Source organism: Corvus kubaryi, unplaced genomic scaffold (genome assembly GCF_017639235.1).
Source record: "Corvus kubaryi isolate FWS band 111438036 unplaced genomic scaffold, C.kubaryi_AGA036_p1.0 37396, whole genome shotgun sequence".
NCBI classification, from domain to species: Eukaryota; Metazoa; Chordata; class Aves; order Passeriformes; family Corvidae; genus Corvus; species Corvus kubaryi.
Window position 1 is genome coordinate 26,895,861 of NW_024581135.1, and position 21,921 is coordinate 26,917,781.

Sequence of the window (21,921 nt, forward strand, 5' to 3'; positions counted from 1 at the left end):
GATGTCATCTTCTCTACTATAGTTTGTTCTATAACAAACCTAAAATCAGGCCTTTGTGTGGCTAAAATTTATGGTGATTATTATACTGTACACCAGCTTAGTGAGTTGGTATCTGCAGAAGTGGCTTTAGAAGCCACTACATTTATTTAGCATTTCAGTGTTGAGCATCACTTTAAATGCATCTGTTCATATTTTCTGGTACTTGGGGGTTTTTGTGCGTGGGTGGTGCTTTGGGGTTTTTTCCTCCTCTCTTCTAGAGCAGCTTGTGTGTTCCTGTAGCATTACAGTGTTAGCACTGCAGTGTGGTCTACCACCACCACGGTTGTGTTTTGTACCATCTCGGTAGCTGATGTTAGGTGAGCCCTATAGATTTGTGACAAAACAGGGGTAGACACTGAGAGCTCTCTGTGCGTGCTCACCACGGGAGGCAATACAAAATGTTTTAAGGAGCTGGGTACTCACCTAGTGACTTCTCCTGTGCTTAGAACTAAGACTCAAAGATGAGCAAGGTAAGTGAACACAGGGCAACTGGACATCTTGAAACATGAAGCTGTACCAGAGCAACTGATTTTCACTGTTGAGACTACTCGATGTAGAGGATATCTGATATCCAGGTCACAGATACATCCTGCTGAGGATGCTGGATAACAAGTGCTTGACTTTATCTTGAGGCGTACCAAGCCACTACAAATGAATGACTTTAAGTGATGAGGACAAGTAACAAACACACTGATGTGGCCCGATTATATCCTATAAAATTTACAGCACTCTCCCGTTTATTTTGCAAAATAGGCTTTATAATGGTTGTCTTCTGAAAGTTGCCTTGTAAAGATACCTTATGAAAGCAATAGCAATGTGACACAGCTGATAAGGCCACTGAGTGTACTTTAGCCAGCAAACCACAGATCTGAGAGAGATCAGCTAAATAAATCAGAGATAAATCAGAGACCAGCTCAGAGATGCTCTGAAGTATGAAGTGTTACACATATTAACACAAATTTCTTAGGGCTTTTTCTCCTCAGTTGTATTTTCAATTAAAAATATCTGCTCTTTTGGTAAGAGTAGACACTTGAAAGTCTGTTGTGTTTGATCAAATTCTGAGTGAAACCAGCCAATTCCAGGCTGCTGCAGCGCTCCCATTCAGTTGACAGGGAAGATGAGCCTCTTCCTCAGTGTGAAACTGGGCTGTGGCATCTGCTTCTTTGCATCCCGCTCACAAGATTTTCTGCTCACTTCTTGATTTACCGCTGTCAGGATAGTGAGAACATCTTCCCCTCTGCAAAGACATGAGTACAGTTTGTATTACAGGCAGTTAACATCAGCAAAATAACAACATTCTCACTATCTTAATATATACCAGTGCTAACAGCTCCAGTTTTTAATAAGCTTCAGCACTTCCCCGAGCTGCTTTGAACAGTCCACATGGTGTTGCTCTGTCCTACATTACTGTTTGCACTCTGAGTGAGCATTCCCACTCCCTATCATCTACCTCTGCATCTACATCAAGTCCCTGTCAACCAGAAGGAAAATTGAGGTGTTGCCAAAAATAAGCTTATGGAAACATAAGTACCGAGGACAGCTGTATTCCAGGTGCTGGCACAGTGCCTGTATGTACCAGGTTCCCTCCCTGGGACTTCTGTAGGAGACGTAATCCTGCAGGGTCGCCATGCCCAGGAGGAAGTCTGCCTCTGCGGGGATGCATTCGAGCTGAAACCTCGCATCTCGCTCTACAGAAGAATCTTGCTCTCCAGAATCTGTTTCGATGGTCACACCTTTATGGAAAGCATCACCTTGGCAGGCCTGAATAAAAAAAACTTTCGGTTTTCCAGCAAGTGAGTTGCAATTCTGTACAGTGAAAGAAGTGGTCAGTTCCCGGATAGGTACTTCCTGCCCATCAACACCATATATAATGCCTTTTTTCCCATGAGACAGGATACAGCAAACAAAACAGTCCTTGTCTTCATGGTCTTCATTCCGGAAGTTGTTCACAGTCTTTCGGATTTCTTCTGCAGTGAGGTCTCTATATTCTTCTACTCTAAAATGAAGCTTGCTAAAGACATTCCTCAGAGCCTCTGGAAAGCAAACAGAAGGGAAATAGGAGACATTTCATGATATGAAAGTCAGACTCTGCAATTGCAGATTGCATTTCTAGACATAATTGGTCATCTGCTACACGACTACATCCATGCAGTTATATTCCTAGTCTGAAAATACTATAGTAGTCTCATCACTGATCATGTGTCTACTGAGTTCCCTTAACTGTCATTAAAAGGCTTTCTTGCCATCGTGCCTCTGTCTGGAAAGCATGCGCAACTATTAAGAAAGCTGTATCTCTTTTCCCCACTCACTTTACAGCTAGTCCCTTCATCTCTCAAAAGGTGTTGGACAGTGCAGTTGCTTTACCCAAGAGGAGAGCACAACTGATTTGGGTGGTACCCATGTCACAGGACGAGAAACCTTGTGCTCTGACTTGAACTAAAGGTGTAGTTCAGTTCAGTGAGGGAAGACCCATTGTTGGATTTTATCTCTTGGCACAGACACTGCAAATACACTGATCTGAGAGACCCTAGGACCCACCGTGAGCTCTGCTGCTGTACAACAGCCTGCTAAAATCAGGGCCCCTGAGTGCCAACATTGTCCCTTTTTTTAAGTTGGATGTTAAACAATGCCCATGTCTGGTTCAGCAGCAGACGCTTCCAATTCCGCATATTTTAGAATTAGCATGCACAAGGCTGATGCAAAGCTAGCCTAGCTTGTGAAGTCCAGGCTCAGGGTGCTGGTTACGGTTGCAGTAACCTCATTAGAACTGCAAAATGCTAGTGAATTGTTCAGTGTTGGGCACTAAAAACTTGATGAGATGATTAGGGTGTGTCAGCACGGTAAATGGCTGACTGAGCCACTACGACAAAAGTATCCTAGAAAGGGAAGATTGAAATTTAGACCTTTAGGAAGAGAAGCAAGGTTTCTATTTTAAAGATTCACAAACTCATCCTTAACATTCACTGTACCTGCATCCACATCTGTACCATTCCGATCCTTCATGTGTTTGTGTTCCAGCATTCCTTCCCTAGCTTTTGCAAAATTGTGATTATTCAGGATCAGGCACACTCCACAGGGTCGGCTGGTCATTTTGTAAGCTTCAAGCAGCTGAAAAGAAAGACTCCTGGTGAAACTCCTGTGCTGTCCTCCTGGGGCTCCTCAGCCGTTGGGAGTGGCACAGCAGGGTACACAGCCAGATGGCCTCCTGTCCAGGCAGCTCTCCCTGAACAGTTTTGCTCCCAGGGCCTGGCAGTGCCCTGCCCCACTGCCTTTGGCAGTCTATGCAGGACAGCACCCTGCTGGACAACCAAAGTCAGGCTCAGCCCACACAGGGTGCTCTGTTCACTCTCATCTCCATGCCAAGCCAGCTGCCTAATTCCTGGTACCATAAACTCAGCCTACCTTGCTACCCCCGCCTTGTAGATGTTTCTGAAGTACAACACTGCAGCAGCTGTGCTGGTGACAAAGCTTCAGAATAAAGGATGCAGAGTTGTGCATTTTTCTTTTTCTAGACAGTGCTTTTAACAGCTGGTCTTAGAACAACTGTTCACTTCATGGACAGGTGAGCTCTTCTAAGACAAAATGATGATGTTTCTAAGAAATAAACTAACTTACCTGGGAAGAATCATTAAAATTGCCAGGAAGATAGGGTGCTACAGATGACACCAGATGCCCCCCAGAGCTTCCTGTACTGCCCCTCTCTTCCTGTGTGACGAGCATCTCTTCTTGGCCTGCAAAGCATTCATGATTACTCCTGTACAATAACTACACAACACCTCGACAATAACTATGGGGAAGAGGCTGTTTTGTTCTGTTACCAAATAGGTTTAATCCATCTTCAATTCTGCTCCACAGGCTGATGTTAATTTTTTCACAGAGACTCTTCAGCATACTTAGGTTGTCTTTTCCCAGAAGGCCCTTCTTTTCCATCTCAGTGAGAATGTCGAGCATTGTCTGGGTAATCAGAAAGGCAGTTTGCTCTTAGTGCACCTCCATGCTGCCATTGGGAGTGAAGTTGCAGCACATGCACCTAAGCTTTAATGTACTGACAGCATATGCGACCCACAGAGTCAATCCAGCTGACTGGGAGCTCAGTTGAGACCCCAGCTGAGCCAGTTAATCCTAGTTCAGCAAAACCTACAAGTAATGTTAAGTACCAACATCTCAAAACATACTCATTTCCTTTCTGTAGCTCAGAGGTGCCAAGATCTAATTACAATCTAACCCAGGACATCTAACAGTGGTCATACAGGAATATATTACAACATTTTTAATGATTGCTTTCATTCAACTTTCAGTGGCTATCTTGTGCACTTAACTGAAACACAAGAATCACTGCAGTGACCATATTAAGCACTGGCAAAAAGGGTATAACCTCATGGTGGTGTGGAGATCACTCTGAAGCAAAAGGGGACCCGAGGGACAGAAACTCATCAAAGAGTGAGTAGCAGAGCACAGTGGTCACCCCAAGAATTTACTAGAACAGCTATCACAGTCTCCACTCGAAGAAAAGAAGGAAAATCCTCAAAACTTTTATTAGACAGAACAAAGTACCCAGGAGTCAGAACTGCAGGCTGGGACAGCATAAAAGCACTGGATCTCCTGCAAGGCTACTTGTAAATTCCAAGCTCATTTGCCTTAACCTTGAGAAGGATCTGTTGCTTAGGTCTGTATTTTCTGCATTAAAAATAAAAAGAAAATCATAAAATAATACCCACAGTGGGTGACTTTCTGTATTTGATAATGACTTAGAAAGAAGAAAAAAAATAGTCTGTTGGGCAAGATAAGTGAACGTGCTCATCAGTTTTTTGTTGATTAAAGCCACTGAGTAGCCTGACCCCCATGGGGTGCTTGGATGTGATGGCCTCAGTCCCTGGCACAGCTGGCTGTGACACAGCTGCAAAAGCTGTGCCCAACACCAGCCCCAACAAGTCCCATATGCACGCAGGGGCACCCTTTTTCTTGTGTTTTCACCGTAAGAGTGATGCCATAAAGAAGAGTGACACTCATTCCCCCATGAGTAACCCAACAGCCTCTGTGGATTATAGTAATAATTTTTAAAAAGTATTAAAGAGATGCTTACAGTCTCACGGGTTAGCTTGCTTTTTGGTAAATCTTTGACCAAAAGTAACTTGAAAGACATCAGCTCATCTTCGGTGATATCTTCAGACAGCTGAAAGAGCAAGTATCTAGAGAAAGAAGTGGAGGGGGCTGTTTCATCGTGTTTCCGAGCACAATTTAACTCCGTACTACTGCCCCACCCCTTTCGTCTACTGTCCCCCCAGCTCATATTCCCCCTTTTTTTCCGTTTTAGATAGAGGACACAAGTCCCAGGACAGCCTGAAGTCAAACCCTTTTCAGCAGCAATTAAACAGATCTCAGTTCTCCTGCAGAAAGCCACGCCGAAGCTCTGGGGAGCTGCGAGCACAGCCCCGTGTCCTCCCTGCTGTCGGGCTGCAATCGCGCCTCTCCGTAGGGGCTGTTCCCACTTTCTCTTGGAAGCCGCTTGTGCGCTTCCAGCGCTGAGCCTCGTTCAGGGGAGGTGACGGAATGAGGCGGGCAGCCGGTCCCGCAGCGCCGCCCGGGCCGGCCCAGCCCGGCGCCCTCACTCACCTGAGGGGCGGCACCCGCGCCCTGCCCGGCACCCGCAGCTCCCTCTCCACCTGCTCCCGGCTGGAGCCCAGGTGGGCAACCAGGAGGTCGATCCGCCCGATGCGGTACAGCAGCTCCCTGAGGAAGGCCAGGTTCCCCGCCTCCAGCACGCCCTTCTCCTGCAGCGCTTCGAACAAGTCGTGCGGGCTCCGAGCGGCTTCCAGCCTCCTCCTGGGGACGTGCTCCCGGCTGAGGAACTTGAGCGCCGCCAGCTCGGCCTCGCTCAGCTCGTAGCTGACCGCCAGCAGCAGGGGCAGCTCCATGGCCGCGCCGCAGCCGCGCAGCACGGAGGGCGCTCCCCGCCGCCACCGGAGGCGGGACCCGACCCGGGGCGGCGCTTCCCTCTGGATTGAACTTCCGGAGGCCCGTGGGGAGTAGTCCGTGTCGGGGCCTGTCTGCTCCCCTTTCCGACTGCTTTTGAGCCCGTTCTTGAGCAAACCGAATCTGCTAGTGTGGATGCAAAGGTCTCCGTCTGCCCAGGCTTTTCCTGCAGTCGCCTCTCGCCGCTTCCCAGGCACTCACAAACCACTGCTACTTTAATTCAAGCAGAAGGAAGCTTTTATAATACCACTAATTCGCCTTCCTCCTTGCGAGCCTTCTGGGCTGCTGTCAGAAAAGGCAGCACACTCCCTGCCGGCGTTCGGCCCCTAGCAGCCACCAGCCATGGAATACAGCTCCCTTCCCACCCGTCCCACAGCTGCTGAAGACAGGGAGCAGCTACCAACGGGAGCAGGCACTGCGCCATGGCATAGGGCCCTGGGATGCTGCACCACCTCCACGACACCTTCTGGTGCAGCACTATGGATAGATGGTATTTCACAATAGCAGGGGAGAGATTTTATCAACTGGAACTTCATCCTTCTGGAAACGAACCTTAACACCTTAATGCTCACTTTGAACCAGAGAGTGACCCTCAGCATATCCATACTCTCCAATAAAGAACCAGTGTTCTTGCTAAGCACTGATTTGAAACCAGCATCTCTTCCTTCCTGAAAAATCCAGTAAAAACCAGTTTAACAAAATACTAAATAGAAATCTGTACATTTTTATCACAGAAATGCCTTGTTCAACATGCCAATGTTCAAAACCCAGTGCAAGATACTTGGTTACTACATGCATGGCAAGTTGGGTCAAAGGTGGAAGGAATCCAAAGAGCAAGGCACTTTTCAACAGGCTATAAGCTGACATGTCCCCAAGACATGTTAGATCTTCCTAGCAAAGAGACTGAAGGAGGTATGGATCCATCTTTGCACTCACATACCTGGACCAATCAGGCCTAAATGCAAAGTGGCTACACATACAAAACTAATGTAGAAGACTTGGGCCAAGCTCAGAAGACATGTCCAGGATAACATTCTGCCTAGCTAGGAATGTATGGTTGGCATCCACAAGAGTCAGCCACATTTGGGGCCTGGGGAGTTCCAGTGGCTGTCAATAACAGAACAGAATGACAAGCAAAGGCACACTTACAGAAAGCACACACAGAAATTAATATCTGGGAATTCCCAAAGTTTTCACTTATATTTTCTAGCACATTGCAAAGGAGTCATTGCAGATCAAACATGCCATTCTCTGTTCATAACTTGAAATATCTCTAGTTGAAAAGAGGCAGATTTGAATAATTTCTGAGAGAATGTGCCCATGTTATTTAGGGGTCAGAATAAAAAAGCTGACCAGCAAGGGCTGAACACTCAACACCTCTGGAGAAAAATGTAGCACTAGACACCCTGCTGTACAGCATAATACCCTTAATGGCATGTATTTTGTTTCCACCTCTCCCTGGTCTTCAAATTACCTGCAGGAGATCTTAAGAGATTACAGAAACAGCCAGCCAACAGAATCTAAACTCATCAGCATCTGAATTTGCACTGCTTTGAGAACTGAGCAAACCCTCACATAGGTGGTGGGAATACTCAGGTGGTGGGAATACTCGCCCAACGGGAGAAGGTGGCAGCCAGCTGAACACAGGCAGGCTCCTCACACATGCTGCCAGCCCATCCCAAGAGCAGCACATTTACAAATCATCCTAAAACCATTTGGGTGGAGAGAATGACAAACTTCCCACAGGAGGTGGGCATAAAGTGTTCTTGGTGAAACTGCTGTTAAAGTGAAAGAATAAGTAGCAAAATGTGAGTGACTGGGCAAGGATTCATGCCACTGGACAATATTATTTCTTCTTCTTCAGCTAACAGTCCTCCCCAACTCTTTTAAGTGTTTTCCTTTTCATATAGCATCACTCTGATCTTGCCTGCTTTCAGTTTAAGTCTGCAGGACTTGAACTCACCAACTTTTCCTTCCTACCAGACTTCAGCCTCCATTTTGTGGTGGCAGTGCTCCTGCTGTCTGAAAACAAAACAGAATTAAGTGCCAGGTTTGTTGTAACTGGATTTGGCCTCCCAGCCATGAGCTGGGAGGAAAGAAAAGGCAAAGTAAAAAACAAAGCTGAGGGCCTTCTGAGAGAAAAAGTGATTGCCCCTCACCATTCTCTAGGTTGTACTACAGAGAAAAAAAGAGTCAGGAAATTGCAGAACCAACTTCCTTCTTACCAGTCAGCTCTGTGGGGGGGGGAGACAAATCCGTGCAAAAACCTACCAGCCACACTTTTCTCGGAACTGCAAAACTCAAAGTGTGTTTTTTCCTTCCCTGACTGCTGTCTGACCTACATATAAATTCACAGTATGGCTGTTTTCTGCAGTTCTTTATTTGATGGGGTTGTCTCTTCCTCCTAGTAGGCCTTTATCAGCAAGTGATAATGCTAACTAATGAAGGTGGCTGGATTTTAATAGGAAGAACAAAATACCAACTCAATTTAATCACAGTATGTGACTGATTAGCACCCCCTATAGACCCCCCTTCCCCCCCACGTTCCCCCCCCCAGTGGAGGATATCCCAGAGGAGAAGGACAAAAAACATACCATCTCAGAGAAGAAGAGATCATAAAGAAAGTCCAATTTACCTCAACACCAGGGAGATTGGAGGGTGACCTTAGTTTTAGAGAAGACATTTGCACCTGTGAGTCACCAAGTACTCCAAAACAATTAACAAGGAATAATGTCTTCCTGAGCAAGCCAGACCAGCATGGAGGGTGTGGATGCATGGCTCACCCCCATCCAACATAAAAGTATAAAACCTGGACAACTGATAAAATATTTAATCTTTGAAAAGAGCAATGAGCTTGAGCTAGCTTCTACCCACGTTCCACCGTGACTGGGGATGTCCAGTGTCATGATGGTGAGCACACCTATGTAGTCGTCTCACCCTACTAAATCAAAATCCCATGTAACACCAAATATACCAAGTAAGTAAATTTGATATCCAATTCCTCCTCATATAGAATACCTGAAAGAACTTGGTTTGAGTGTATTGAACTCTGACAGAGAAATACGAGAAACAGAAATGCTATAGATTCACAACTTCACTTCTGGAGCAGCTGCCACCTTCCAGCAAGTTTCTCCTAGAGGAAGCAGTTACTGAATGGCCTTACTGGCATCAGCTGCCATTATCATGTTCTGAACTTATTCTTTCTACCATCTCTCAGCTGCTGTTGAAGGGATATCAATCTGCTACCCCTCAGGGTGGCTGCCAACAAACACTCCAACAAGAGCAAAATGCTCTGCTGAGGTAAAAGTGTTTGTCATACTGATTGTCCCTCCCAAGAAAGGAACACACTGCAAACTGAGGTGATATAAAAACAAAGAGAATTTATTGTTACAGAAACAAGATTACAGAGCTTCCTTCCAGTATTCCACAGTCATTCATGACACTGTGCCCTGAGAGCTCTGAGAAATAACAAACTAAGAACCTTTACTATTGAAAAACGTATACAGCTGGGCTGCTTATTCAAGTAAGTGACTGACATAAACCAAACCAAATATTTAGAAGAAAACAACCAAACTAACATAATCATGGGGCTTTGGTCCTTCTGGAGCAGGATGTTATTTTCCATGAACAGTTATAGCTTCCAAAGACAGACAATTATTCACCTCTGGGTAAGGCAGTTACCACCTTACACATGCTGCCTGGGAATGGATCCAACATTCTGAATCTGTTCTTTTTTTTTCAGATTTCAGGGACTTAAAACATCTCAGACACAAGTGGGACTTCACTGACATTTTCAGTAACTCTTACAATAGTACTTGAAAGTGCTTTCTCACTTGAAGCCTAGACTGAACATACTCCACTGCTTCTGCAGGACAAAAAGTCAGGTGATCTGTAGTTTTCCACAGCCTTACCCGACAGCTACAGATCCAGATGTGGGAAGACTGATTCAATATGGAAGTTGGAAAATTTAGGTCCCATGCCTCCTTAAAGGACTGGGGCTACTACGTAGATCCAGATAATTTCTCATGTAAATTCTCTTCCCTGTCGAAGCCCATTCCAGATGTCATTCCTAACCAACTGTATTCTTAGTTGTCTACTTTTCGTTGTGGAATTTCAAAGATCAGTTGCTTCAGTAGTGTTGATGTTATCTTTGGCATCTGCTTACATCCTTCTAATTCTTTTCCTGCCACTTCGTTGTTCACTTCTGTCAGGATGGCTGTGAAATCCACGCCGCTTGAACAAAAATGAAGAGAATTTACATTGAAACACATGGTACTGCAGCTCAGCCAAGAAGGTGAGCTGTGTTTGCTCCAATAAAGCAGTATCCCAGGGAAGGCTGGTACCTTCCCTCACCCTATTGCCACTGAAATTGCACATTCCATTGAATAACCACAGAATTCAGTGTGTTTTGGGGAAGTAAAAGCAACCTCCATGTAGCATTGCTTTGGTTACAGCCAGAAGAGGTCACTAAGATGAAACAGAGACAAACCTATACATTCTCCATGTCTTCTTCTGGACACCATGAGAAAGTGGTATCTGAAGGGAAATTCTGTTTTCTAAATGAAGTTTATGAGGGGATGGGTTGGAGGCAATAATGAAAGTTATGACTATGGAACACTGGGGTTTTTTGTCTGTGTAATCCCTCTACAAATTCATCTCTCATCAGGTGTCATTTATCAGTCAAAAAATGTTCAAAACCACAAATATACACACTTGTTTACATGTAATGCTGCAGCATTACAACCCTGGTTGTCACAGGAAAACCAGGGGAATATATACTTTATATTATATACTTTAATTATGCTTTATAATATATACTTTAGTTATACTTTGGCTCATCTTTAGAAGACTAACAATGCCCAATTTCAAAAGAAATACTGTTCTCCACTGTCCTGCAGGTGAAAAGCATTAACTGCACAAATGCAAAACACTGTGTTTCAGCACAGCATGCTTAAGTACGCACATCTGCAATACCCCAAATGTACAAGAATTAAAAATAATACTTACAGTGGGCAAAGCAACTTCATCTTCTCACAGAGGGATTGAATGTAAACACTGCCAGTCCTACGACTGCGGAAGGACAAATAGTCCTCCACTGTAGCCATGCCAATCAGAATATCAGCCTTATCAGGAATGGAAGTCGAAGGAGTAGCATCCACCTCAAGATGTCCAGAAGAGTCTGGTTCTACTGTAACAGATGGATGACCTAGAGAGCCTTGGCAAGCCTGGATGATAAACACCTTGGGTTTGCCAGCAAGAGAAGGACAATTAGTTCCAGTGAAGCAGGAGACTAAATCTTCAATATTTACACACACATCATCAACGCCTTTGATTTTGTCTTTTTCACCATGGGACAAAATGAAGCAAACAAAACAGTCCATATTTCTATGATCTTTTTTGCTGTATTCTTTAACTGTGTCTTTTAGTTTTTTTCCTTCTAGATCCATGTACTCAACTGTCTCAAACTGAAGCCACTTAAAGACCTCCTTCACAGCCTCTGGGGAAAAAAATCAGAAGGAATTTGTTAAACATACACAGTGACAAGGAAGATGCTGAAACATCAGTGTCTGTGTGGTAGATCAGATATTAGCAAAGTGTTCAGATTCCACCAATAAACTCACCTGACTGGCTCTTAGCCTGCCAAATCCTGTTAGAAAAACCCAAATGCCTAATTTGCCTGGTTTTATTTTTTTTAAACACAACTGGGTTAAGTATCATGCTATCTAAAACAAAAACAGGTTTTAGATTATATGTTGTATCAGTACAAATTAGTGAAGTTTACTGTGTTAAGGCAAGCTTTAGCTATGCATTGCATAGTGGTCTCAGATGCCTAAGAACAACACTTGGCAAGTTAAAGAAGTAGCACCTCTTTAGAATGACAAATTCTATCACTTTTAAATGAAGTAGGTCCCTAATTCTGTGAGAATGATCAATGCAGCAAGAAGGAAGTCAGAATAATCTGCTCACAAATGCCATGAAGACTTCTCAGCAAATGGTGGGCTAATTATTGTAAGGGCAGAGAGAAAGTACCTGGGAAGAAAGCAGCCTATAAATGGGCTGGATGGAGTTAAAGTATCTGTGACATGTCCTTTCATTAATCTGATTTTACTTTTCTGCTCTTGTTTATCTTAAAAGTAACTTGCAGGAAGACAGGCTTTAAGGAAAATTACAGAGCATTTATTTGAGCATTAAAGAGAATTTGAGGACTTAAAAATACTTTTCTATAATAGCTAAGAATTAAAAGCAGTCGAAAATGTGAAATGTGGAATAATAATCACTTTTTCACTACTTGTACATATAACCATGTTTTTAAGACCATGTTTTTTTCCTAGAACAAAAAGTAGATCCTTCTTTAAGCCATCAGCTAAATGTTGGAAGTGGCATATTTCCAATTGCTATAGTGACTGTCACTCCAGTCCCTGGAGGCCAACGAGTATCATGGACATGATTCTTCTTCACAGCAAAGATTAGATAATTGTTTTGGAGAATTATCAGAGAAAAAACCCATACCAGTAATTGGATTTAAAAAGTACTTACCTCCATCTTTCAATGTTCCCTCTCTATTGTAACGTGGATTTTTAAAAATGTGGTTGTTAAGAATCAAACAGTAACCATGGGGGTTATTTTTCATCTTATATATTTTCCCATGCTGCAGAAACAAAAAAAAAGCAGGTAGGAAAGCAGAGCCAAACATTCAAAAGAGAAATACACTATATACAGATTGCTGGTCCATCATAATCCAAGCACCAAAAAAAATCACACAGGCCAAGAAACAAGAAAGGAAAAGCCTAAGGATACAATCTGGCTACAGAGGAGAGGAATCTGCATTGTCTCCCTGAACCTCTGTTCCTCTCTCTTCGGTCAGGATATGATTTTGACATGGGACAAAGGATCCAGAAACACAAATTTTTATGTGCATAGGAAAAGTTCCTGCACCCCACCATTCCCTCTGAGGGTCCTTGTGCAATTCCGGTGAGGTAGCGGGTTCTGCTGTTCCCTTCCCATCTGTCCAGGAGTATCCTGGCCAGGACTTTAATGGCCCAGTGTCCATTACTGTTAGGATTGGTTTTCTTCACTCAGCTGTTCATTCAGTTCTTGCTTAAAAGGTTGCTGACAACCACAAAGAAGGCTTGGTCTTGTTTGGAAAACAGGAATTGTTCCAAGGCCTACATACAGAGCCAGAACCCCCTCTTGGCTGTTTCACCTGCTTAGTGTTATGAATTTATGCTCCCTCTCCCAGGAGTTGGATAAATACTTTAAGGGTAATCTTGAGGTATTTCTCACCGGGTGTGGTGCCTCCCCCTCTGCTCTTTGCTCCTCTGGATGCGCAGACACAGACACAGGATAGCGGACTTCTTCCCTAGAATAATTTTCTAAGAAGAAGATAAAACATTTTAGAACTGAAAGGATAAATCTTCCACTGTGCATATTTCACCACTCAAAAACCCAAAACAAGGAGTGAGGTGGAGGGGGTTTTCACCCCAGTGAGACACCAGCATTTTGTAGAGCTGGGCCAAACATGGCTCCAGTTTCACAGACTACTGGTTAATTATAGAAGCCGTGCAGGGCTGTGCTCCATTGCTTCTCTGCTCTTTTACTGGTAGTAAGATACAGATAATAAAAGGTTGAATGTGAGTAGTCATCCCAGGCAAGCCATTCACCAGCATCTCCACTCTGGGATATATAAGTGAAAGAAGAGACCCATTTTTGTACAATAGTACAAAATGCTGGTCCATTTACTCTAAGGATACTGTCTCTTCTCCAGAGAACTTTACTGTGTGGTGGATGCACCAAGGATGCAAAATACCAGCATAATGAAAGATCTCCTCAAAGCACTTATTTGCATACAGCTTTCTGAAAAAAAAGTGAAGAAATCGTCAAATCCATGACTCTAACCAAGGAAACAAAATCACAATACCCATTTTACAAGTTACAAAAATGTGTTTAAATGAAATTTAATTGTCAGGGCAACAAGATCTACACAACATGCTTTTTTCCTACTTATCAAGAGGACAAAATAATAACAGTACTACTGGAAAGCCACTCCCTTATCACAGGACATGGTTACACTAGCCTGCCTTGGCAATTATCTTCTGCTCTTTTAGAGACACCAGCAGAGGTCAGCAGCACAAAGATATAGAGGGGAAACTAGCTGGTAGCTCTGCAGGGTACTGCATGGGCTGTATAAATGTATCTGAGGCAACACACGTCCTGAGTCATTCAGAAAAAAGTTGTTGCTGACTGAGAAATCCTGTTTCCCAAAGAAACACCCAGCTGTGGTGCCAGAAGGCACCACCTCAGCTCCAATAGCACAGATACACTGAAGTCCTTGAAATTTCCCATCTGGTTACAGAAAGCTACACTTTTAGCCAAGTGCCTGGTTTTCAGGGACTTTCCTTTGACTGAGAGCAAAGGGGCTGGCTAACAGAAGATAATGCTGACAACCTCCCAACACAAGTTTCCCCAAGTCAGCTGTCACTTCCAGTCTCTTACAGTGACTTGGAGGTTGTGCTGGTCCAAAACCAGCACTGCACTTTTTCCGGAACAGATAAATTGCATTTAAGCCAAAAAGAAGGGAGAAGAAGACCATTTACAAGGCACAGAACATATTTCAAGGATAGATACAAGAACCCATGATGGGATATGAAGTAGCAGAAAACTTCAGAAACCACAGTTCTCCAGAGCCGTTCTGCCTATCCTAGGATACCACAGATGCCAAATCAAGGCATCACCATCAGGTCTCTCTCTTATTGCTGGACTTCTAAGCTGCCAAGGATGGAGCCATAAAGACCACAAAAGACCCCAGCTCTGTTCTTAAACAGCAAATGAAATAAATTTACCTTTTCTTTTTTCTTCATAGGCATCAATTTTTTTCTTTAAGTCAGCTCTAAATCCCTGTAATATATCTTTCAGCATTGTCAGGTTATCTTCTTTAATTATCCCATTTATTTCCATTTCCAGAAAGACCTGCAACATTGACTGGTAAAACAAAAACACATAACCCAAACTCATCCAGTGACCTTTGATAACTGCAGTATCAGGCACCTCTGCAACAGGGCAGAAGACAACATCCTCATTCCCAGAGAGTGACCAGCTAAAGACCAATTACTTCTTCCTCCAAACCTCATTAAAGCAAGGGTCAAGATGCAATGCAACTGAATAAACACATCATCACTAAGGTTAAAGCAGGACAATTAGAAACTGCCTATAACTAGGCTATCCTGCTCTGTTTCAACAGTAGAAAGCACTGATGAAGATAACATGACATCCTGTTGTGCTTTGTGTTCTGATGAAGTGATGTTAAGTCCTTTAGCTATGCCATTTCACATTTTCTATTACAGAAAGGCTGTTCAGCACTAATTTGGTTTATTAAAGCTCAATTGTCCACCAAGTTGGAGGTAAATCTGCTAATTTTCCTGTAGGTGCCACAATACAAATAGGACTTTTAAGGAAAGTACTTAATAATACCAAGCATTTTTATAACACTGCTCATTACTTACAAATATTAAACTCACTCACCCAACTTCTTAATACTTTTGGGGGAAAGTTAACAATATGTTCATTACAATAAAGAAGAAAATTTACCCATTGACACACAAAAATATGTGGTTGAACTACATTAGAACTCAATTTTCTATCTCCAAAACATTGTTTTTTCTTTAGCAAACATCGCTCTTCTTAGGTATAGCACATGTCTTATAAAAACATTTGTCTTATAAATGCCAAGCAAAGATTAAAGGAAGAGTGTGATGGATTTTGCAAGAAGACAAGATTAAGGGAACAGGTGGTGGAGAGAAAATAGAATCAGAAGAGCAAAAAAGACAGAGAGACAATGAAAAAAATAAGGGTCCATTCTTTCACACAGCAGCTAACATCACAATTCTCTCAAATCAGATTTTCGTGACTGCAGACTGCTTTCTCTTTCCTCCCTTCTTACAAGAACTAGAGGACTCTGAACTAGCCTTGCAAAAAACTTCTCAAGATCACTTTTCATACAGCATTTTCCTGGAGCTTGTTCTTTGGTAATTGTTTTTGGAGCAGGAACTTCACACTTCTGACATCTTCTGGAGTCAAGTCCTCTGCAATTCCATATAGCAGTTGCCTGACAATAAAGAACAGAGAGTGTCACTGTTGTACCAAGAACGACACAGTCCAGGCTCGGGTTCAAAGGCCAGAAGTGGCTGTATTTAATTATATAAATCAGCTTATATAGCTTTGTTCACAAGAGTGGCGTAACACCATTGGGTGCTTGACCATCTGCCTCCCAGAGCGATTGCCTGAATGGCATAACACCCATTTCCAAAATATTTTTCCCAGTGTGGAAAACAAAGACACAAACAGCCTGCACCTGCAGTATAGTTTACAAAACCTTAAACCATTTTCCCAGCCAGTTAGCATGAGAAAGGAGACTTTCCACAGGTGGCTGTAAAAAATAGGAAAATCTCTCTGCCAGCCCTTTTAGCATCTACAAGAGACACCTTCAAGAAAGCTATAAGAAGTAAACACCACAATTAAACACTTGAACTGCAAAATGTAAAACTCACAATGGCAGGAATTTGTGTGTAATAAATGGAGTTACACATGCATTCTGCATGCTTCTGTTTACCTGTAAGCTGACACCTGTGCCCTGCCCGGGAGCTGCAGCTCTCTCTCCATCTCCTCCCGGCTGGAGCCCAGGTGGGCAGTCAGGAGGTCGATCCGACCGATGCGGTAGAGCAGCTCCTTCAGGAGGGACAGGTTCCCCACTCCGATCATGTCTTTCTCCTGCAGCACTTCGAAGAAGGCCTTGGGCTCCTGGATGGCTTCCAGCTTCCTCCTGGGAACATGTTCCAGGCTGAGGAACTTAAGAGCTGACAGTTCATCTGTGACCAAAGCCTCAGAAACTTCAAAAAGCAGTTTGCGGAAGTCTCTACTCATTTCACATCAGGATTTGGATCTAAACACAAACAGCAGTTGATTTCATGTGTCAGTAAGACTAGTGCATCAACATGATTTATGTAAGAGGTATCACATCATGTAGAATAGCCCAAAATAAACACGTGCTATCAGAAGTACTTCAATAGAGACAGGCTGTCTTGCTACCATAGCTTTGATGCTTAACTCTTTCAGTTCTCTGGACTTGACAAAGAATATTAAAACCTCTGTACTAAGTGACATTACCAGAGAAATGGTAATTTCTCAGAAAGATCATTCTTGCCTCCTATGGTGTGTCTAGACAGTGGGAAGTACCAATGTACAGGATGTACAATCTTGGCAGGCTGCTGCTGGTTTTGTTTGGGTTTGGGTTTTTTTGAAGTTTGATACCATTTGGGAGAAACAGCCACTTGCCCATCTGAAGTATAGACTATGTAATAAATGAGACTGCCAAATTTTACACCACAACAAAGGTTTTACATCGTAACAACGTTAAGAGTCCACATGAGTATAGCTACTCTAAGCTATCCAGCTTCTCCTTTTTTTTTTTTACTGCTTCTGGTCAGCATACCCAAAGCACCTCTTCCTGTTTTGGTTTATCTGCATCAAGTAAAACTCAGTTCCCAGCTCTCAATTAATTTGTAGTATTAAAAGCAAATACAGATCATGTCAACCCTTTTAAAAAGGTCAGAATTCCTATCAAACTATCTTTGTTTTGCTGAGCATGAAATAGCACTTCCCTTCTCCTCCACTTTCTCCATCAGCTTTAGAAATATTAAACTTGGCTTATGGATTCAACTTTTGAGCACAAGAGAAAGTTAGAAAATACCAAGTGCAAGCCTTCCAAATGACACTTAAAGGACCTGCTTCTGCTGATGTGATGACCCATGGAAACTTTGGTGTTTGTTATAAATTCTTGTCAGGCTGTATTTATACAATACACTTCCACAAGAGTGGAGGCTAACAAGCCCTTAATTTTGCACAGTACACTTCACAACTCCCACAACAAATGCCTCAAAAGGTGCTGGCTCACAAGCCACAACACTCAACAAAAAGGTGCTGTCTCACAAGCCACAAAAATCTCCACAAGCTCCCCCCTCCCACAACAAACTTCAAAATGGAATATGGGGTAAAACATTATAGCTGTGCAAGCCAAGAAAAGGAAGAAAGGAAAGCATATCACCAGTCCTTAGATCCTGTGTTGATGCTGCCTCATGGATAGTCTGGAGATGGAGAAAGACAGACAGAGAAAAGACAGGGAAAATAGGGGGGAGGGGGTGTGTGCCCTATCCATGCCCTGCTATAGTTAACCTGGAGCATGCCCATTATCTAAATTAGACTTGTGCATTTTGTTCATGTGTGCAACAGCTCACAGGAAGTGAGCTGGGCTGGGGGAACGGAGTACGAGTCTCAGGGCGGAGCAGGGAATTGGCTCAGCACAGTGCTGGCCACTGCCAGGACCTTCTCCTCTGATCACGCCTTTCCTGTAGCAATACTCAGAATGTTTGAGACCAAAAAGTCAACAGACAAAAGAAAACTCCCTACTGGAAGTTCTACTGGAATACTGTAATCCATTTTACTTACTGCTACTGCAAATGTTTCAATACCAATATGCCAAGGTAGCCCAGCTGACTAACTGGTAACAATAATTAGCAGACATTTGTATTCTGCTCTCCTCCAAGGACCACTCTACAGCAAAGGAGCTTTTTGTGGCATGCCCTTCTTGGTCAGCATTCTGTTGATTAGCAAGAGTTAATGTACAACTGAATCTCAAACCTTTGCATTTCAAACAAACTGATAAAACAGCAAATCGTGTTGTGACACAGCACATACAATTCATGTTCTGCCGCAAAATACTGTTTTCTTTAAATCCATTAAAACCAAACTTTTAAACAGGCAACAATCCATATAATTCAGCCCATATAAACCAGTAGCATGCTTAACCTCACAATTCAGTGATTACCTGACTTTATATTTCTATAACCCCACAGGAAAGAATAATATTTTCTTGGTAGCTAGTTATGAAGTTATGTCTCACATAAATAATGTCTTTCATTTAAGATACAAGGGATATTGCTAATAAAAGCAAATCTTTCTTGTAAAGGGAATTTTCATTTTATTTCTCAAAGGCTGTAAGTTTCAAACCCATCAAATTACTGCAGTTAGAAGAGATGTGCCACCTATATGCTACATTTAAGCCTGTCTGTAATTACAGGGAGCACAATTAAAACAATATTTAACTGCCGTTTTTCTCCCAGTTTACTAACTTAAAAGACACAACTGATACAACAAGTAAAATTAATAATAATAATAATAATAATAGTTTTACATCACTTACATGGGAGGACAGGCTGGAGGAGTGCCAGAACAATCCTGAAAAAAGTGAGACAGCCAGTCTCTAAAGTTCCAGGAAAAGTACTGCCTTTTATATGATACAGTATTGTCACATGACTTACAGGAAGTATGTTACAATGGAATAAAGCAGAAGATTTCACACTTTGATTTTCAGAGAACTGATTATTACAGAACTTGTGAGAAAAAAAATGGTAAACAAGCCATGAAAGTAATCAGGTTTTGTTTTTAAGGCAACACACTAAGCAGCATACCTAGTGCTTTCTAGCAAAGAGCACAGCTCAGCTCTTTTGCTCTCATACATACAAGGACGGTGCAAGATGGCTGAATCAATTATGTCTTTTCATTTAGAATATCTCAGTCCCACTGTCCTGCTGTGTCACCACATCTTACCCCCTTTCTCCAAAGTCCCTCCCCAACTCACCCTAGCTTATTTTTATCAGGAAGGTATTTCTTAAATTAAAACAAGTTAACTATTAGCACCAAATTCAGCAGTAGCACTCAGTAAATGCAGGGAACTCAACAACTAAGCATTTTTCAGAAATTATTTATGTAATATACTACCCCTTTTAGAGGAGAATTTGAACAATAATTAACTTTTTACATCTTCACTCTCTTTGAAGTAGAGCACTCAGCCTTCGATGAAGAGGTTCCCAGCACGCAAGTTGCTGGTATCTTCCACGCAGCAGGAAACAGAACAGCGCTCAGTATGGCTACCAGACTCTCGAAAGACTCTCAAGGCAGCATTATGAAGAGAGAATTAGGAGAGCCAAAATTGTTAAAATTTTGCAGTGAAAACAGCCATTCATTGATTTCAATCTATCTATCTTTACAAACTCAAAATTATAACATACCCTTTGACAGAATGAGGCGTACAAATTCCTTCCAAAAGACACGCTCTCGTAACAGATCAGAAAACCTTGTTTCAGTGGCAGGAATTGTGCCATCATCCAAAGGCTGGGAGCAGCACAGAGGAACACCCCAAGTACCCTTTCATCTTCAGGTCCAAAATGTTTGTCTCCATGTCATTTCAAGTCTCAGCATCTATTTCCCTCCATCATTTCTTCTGTGTTTTACCTGAACCAAGACTTCAGTTGCAGTCTGAAAGACCCAGCATGCCGTGATATACGCTGTGACAAATAGATAATGGCTTCTCCTCTCATACAGCAGTTTGAAGGACCACCCCTTTTGGCACTATTAGTTTCACTTTTGATTTCTTCCTCTCTCGCCCGTCCTGGAAATGTTCCTCTCCTTTTGTTAAATTAGTCTCCCTAATTTCCCTCGGCTCCCCTGCACTCTGGTTTCCCCCAGAACTGTCTCAGTGACCCAATCTTTTCCTTGTACAGCCTGCCAAAAATTAATCTCTGTAGAAAGGGTGATCTTGAGGAAGAAAAACTGCTGAGGCTCCTGCCTGCTCAGCAGCAACTGTAGTGACTGTGGCCTGCACTGGCATAAGGTGGGAAACACAGCTCCTGCACAAAAAATGACAGGAGGGACAGGATACTAGAAACTTGATTTCCACTTCTAAGATCATGACCTTACCGAGATACCAACCCCAGAAGGCTCTTTTTACACTAGTTCCACTTAAATCTGTCTATATAGGGGCTGCACAAGACACAGCCCTTCCTTAATTCTGTAGGTGAAGAGCGCACACATGTGCATGTGTCTGTATGCTATCAGTAAGCCTCAACAGCAACCAACCCCATTTGTGTGTTTGTTTGTTTGATGCTGGTTTCTTTCTGGCACAGCTCTGTGTCACCGGAGTTCCAGGGAAGGTGTACCATGTGGACAGCAAGGAGTGATGAATATTTAAGTTGTACAACACTGACCTACTCTCACCAAGAGTTTCAAACTTCCACCTCACAATACACTGCAGGAGATCACATAGAAATGCCCAACTGGCTGGATAGCAGCTGCAGTTCCAGTGCTAAGCCTGCCCTGCCTTTGGGCTTGTGCTGACAAGTCCCACTGCATGCAGCCAGGTATTACAGTGTGCAGCCACATAAACACAGCACTCAACACACACAAGTAAAATATTCACACTAAATAGGCTAAATTAGGGTAGCGGAAACTTTGTTTAAACAAACTTCTTATGAGCAAGGGAGACTTTAGCACTCTCTCACACTTCACAAGTGTGGATCCTTCCCCCCTCGGGAACTCAAGGCAGAAGTCAGCTCAGACTCTTTCTGACTGCCTTTACCTACCTATGATTTAACTGGAGATTACCCAGGCAGAAGTTTCTACAGAGAAAGTGAGATAGCACAATGACATTCCCTGTCTACCAAACTAAAAATGAAAACAAGAGCCTGCAAAACAAGGTCAATGATTACTCCATACTGATAAAAAATTCGTTTCCTAAACATGCAAAATGAGTGCATCAAGTTTGAACAGTAACTGCAAGCCAGAAACACCACAATTCCATCCCAATGTTATATATTCCACTACAGGACAAAACATTTTTCTTATCTGTGACATAAATGTAACTTCAAGTGTGGCAGCCATGCTAACACAGAAGACTTAAAATGCAATGGGCCACACAAGTATCACTTCATTATCATAAAGGGACCATCATGTTTTGGAAAACTGGCTGCATTTCAATGCTCTGTATGATGCAAAACTCCCCTCCTAAAAACAGTGCAAGCT

General features: G+C 42.9%; 2 protein-coding genes across 4 annotated transcripts; both read right to left on the bottom strand.

The window, feature by feature from the left end:
* Positions 1–743: 743 nt before the first annotated feature.
* LOC121670773 (caspase-8-like) lies at positions 744–6,012 on the bottom strand. Its single transcript, XM_042041435.1, has 7 exons — positions 5,653–6,012; positions 5,123–5,228; positions 3,858–3,993; positions 3,655–3,770; positions 3,009–3,147; positions 1,571–2,072; positions 744–1,276 (listed from the first exon to the last, which is right to left on the bottom strand). The coding sequence occupies exons 1-7, from the start codon at positions 5,952–5,954 to the stop codon at positions 1,141–1,143; spliced, it is 1,437 nt and encodes a 478-aa protein (XP_041897369.1). The 5' UTR covers positions 5,955–6,012; the 3' UTR covers positions 744–1,140.
* A 3,360-nt stretch (positions 6,013–9,372) lies between these two features.
* LOC121670339 (caspase-8-like) lies at positions 9,373–20,588 on the bottom strand. Of its 3 annotated transcripts, XM_042040395.1 has the most exons (9): positions 20,133–20,588; positions 19,265–19,299; positions 16,619–16,948; positions 16,009–16,114; positions 14,853–14,991; positions 13,297–13,385; positions 12,550–12,661; positions 11,020–11,509; positions 9,373–10,245 (listed from the first exon to the last, which is right to left on the bottom strand). In XM_042040395.1, the coding sequence occupies exons 3-9, from the start codon at positions 16,927–16,929 to the stop codon at positions 10,098–10,100; spliced, it is 1,395 nt and encodes a 464-aa protein (XP_041896329.1). In that variant the 5' UTR covers positions 16,930–16,948; positions 19,265–19,299; positions 20,133–20,588; the 3' UTR covers positions 9,373–10,097. The 3 variants fall into 3 exon arrangements, with proteins under 3 accessions (XP_041896329.1, XP_041896328.1, XP_041896327.1); XM_042040394.1 differs by lacking the exon at positions 19,265–19,299 and having other exon boundaries at positions 20,356–20,588; XM_042040393.1 differs by lacking the exon at positions 19,265–19,299 and having other exon boundaries at positions 20,133–20,558.
* Positions 20,589–21,921: the final 1,333 nt, after the last annotated feature.

Excerpts from the sequence above, each read along its gene's own strand:
- LOC121670339 (XM_042040394.1), bottom strand. The coding sequence starts at position 16,929 with ATGAGTAGAGACTTCCGCAAACTGCTTTTTGAAGTTTCTGAGGCTTTG. Across the intron at positions 16,115-16,618 it reads GCACAGGTGTCAGCTTACAG|GCAACTGCTATATGGAATTG; the intron begins GTAAACAGAAGC and ends CTTTATTGTCAG. Across the intron at positions 13,386-14,852 it reads CTATGAAGAAAAAAGAAAAG|AAAATTATTCTAGGGAAGAA; the intron begins GTAAATTTATTT and ends TCTTCTTCTTAG.
- LOC121670773 (XM_042041435.1), bottom strand. The coding sequence starts at position 5,954 with ATGGAGCTGCCCCTGCTGCTGGCGGTCAGCTACGAGCTGAGCGAGGCC. Across the intron at positions 3,148-3,654 it reads ATTTTAATGATTCTTCCCAG|CTGCTTGAAGCTTACAAAAT; the intron begins GTAAGTTAGTTT and ends CTTTCTTTTCAG. Across the intron at positions 1,277-1,570 it reads CTGGAATACAGCTGTCCTCG|AGGGGAAGATGTTCTCACTA; the intron begins GTACTTATGTTT and ends ATGTCTTTGCAG.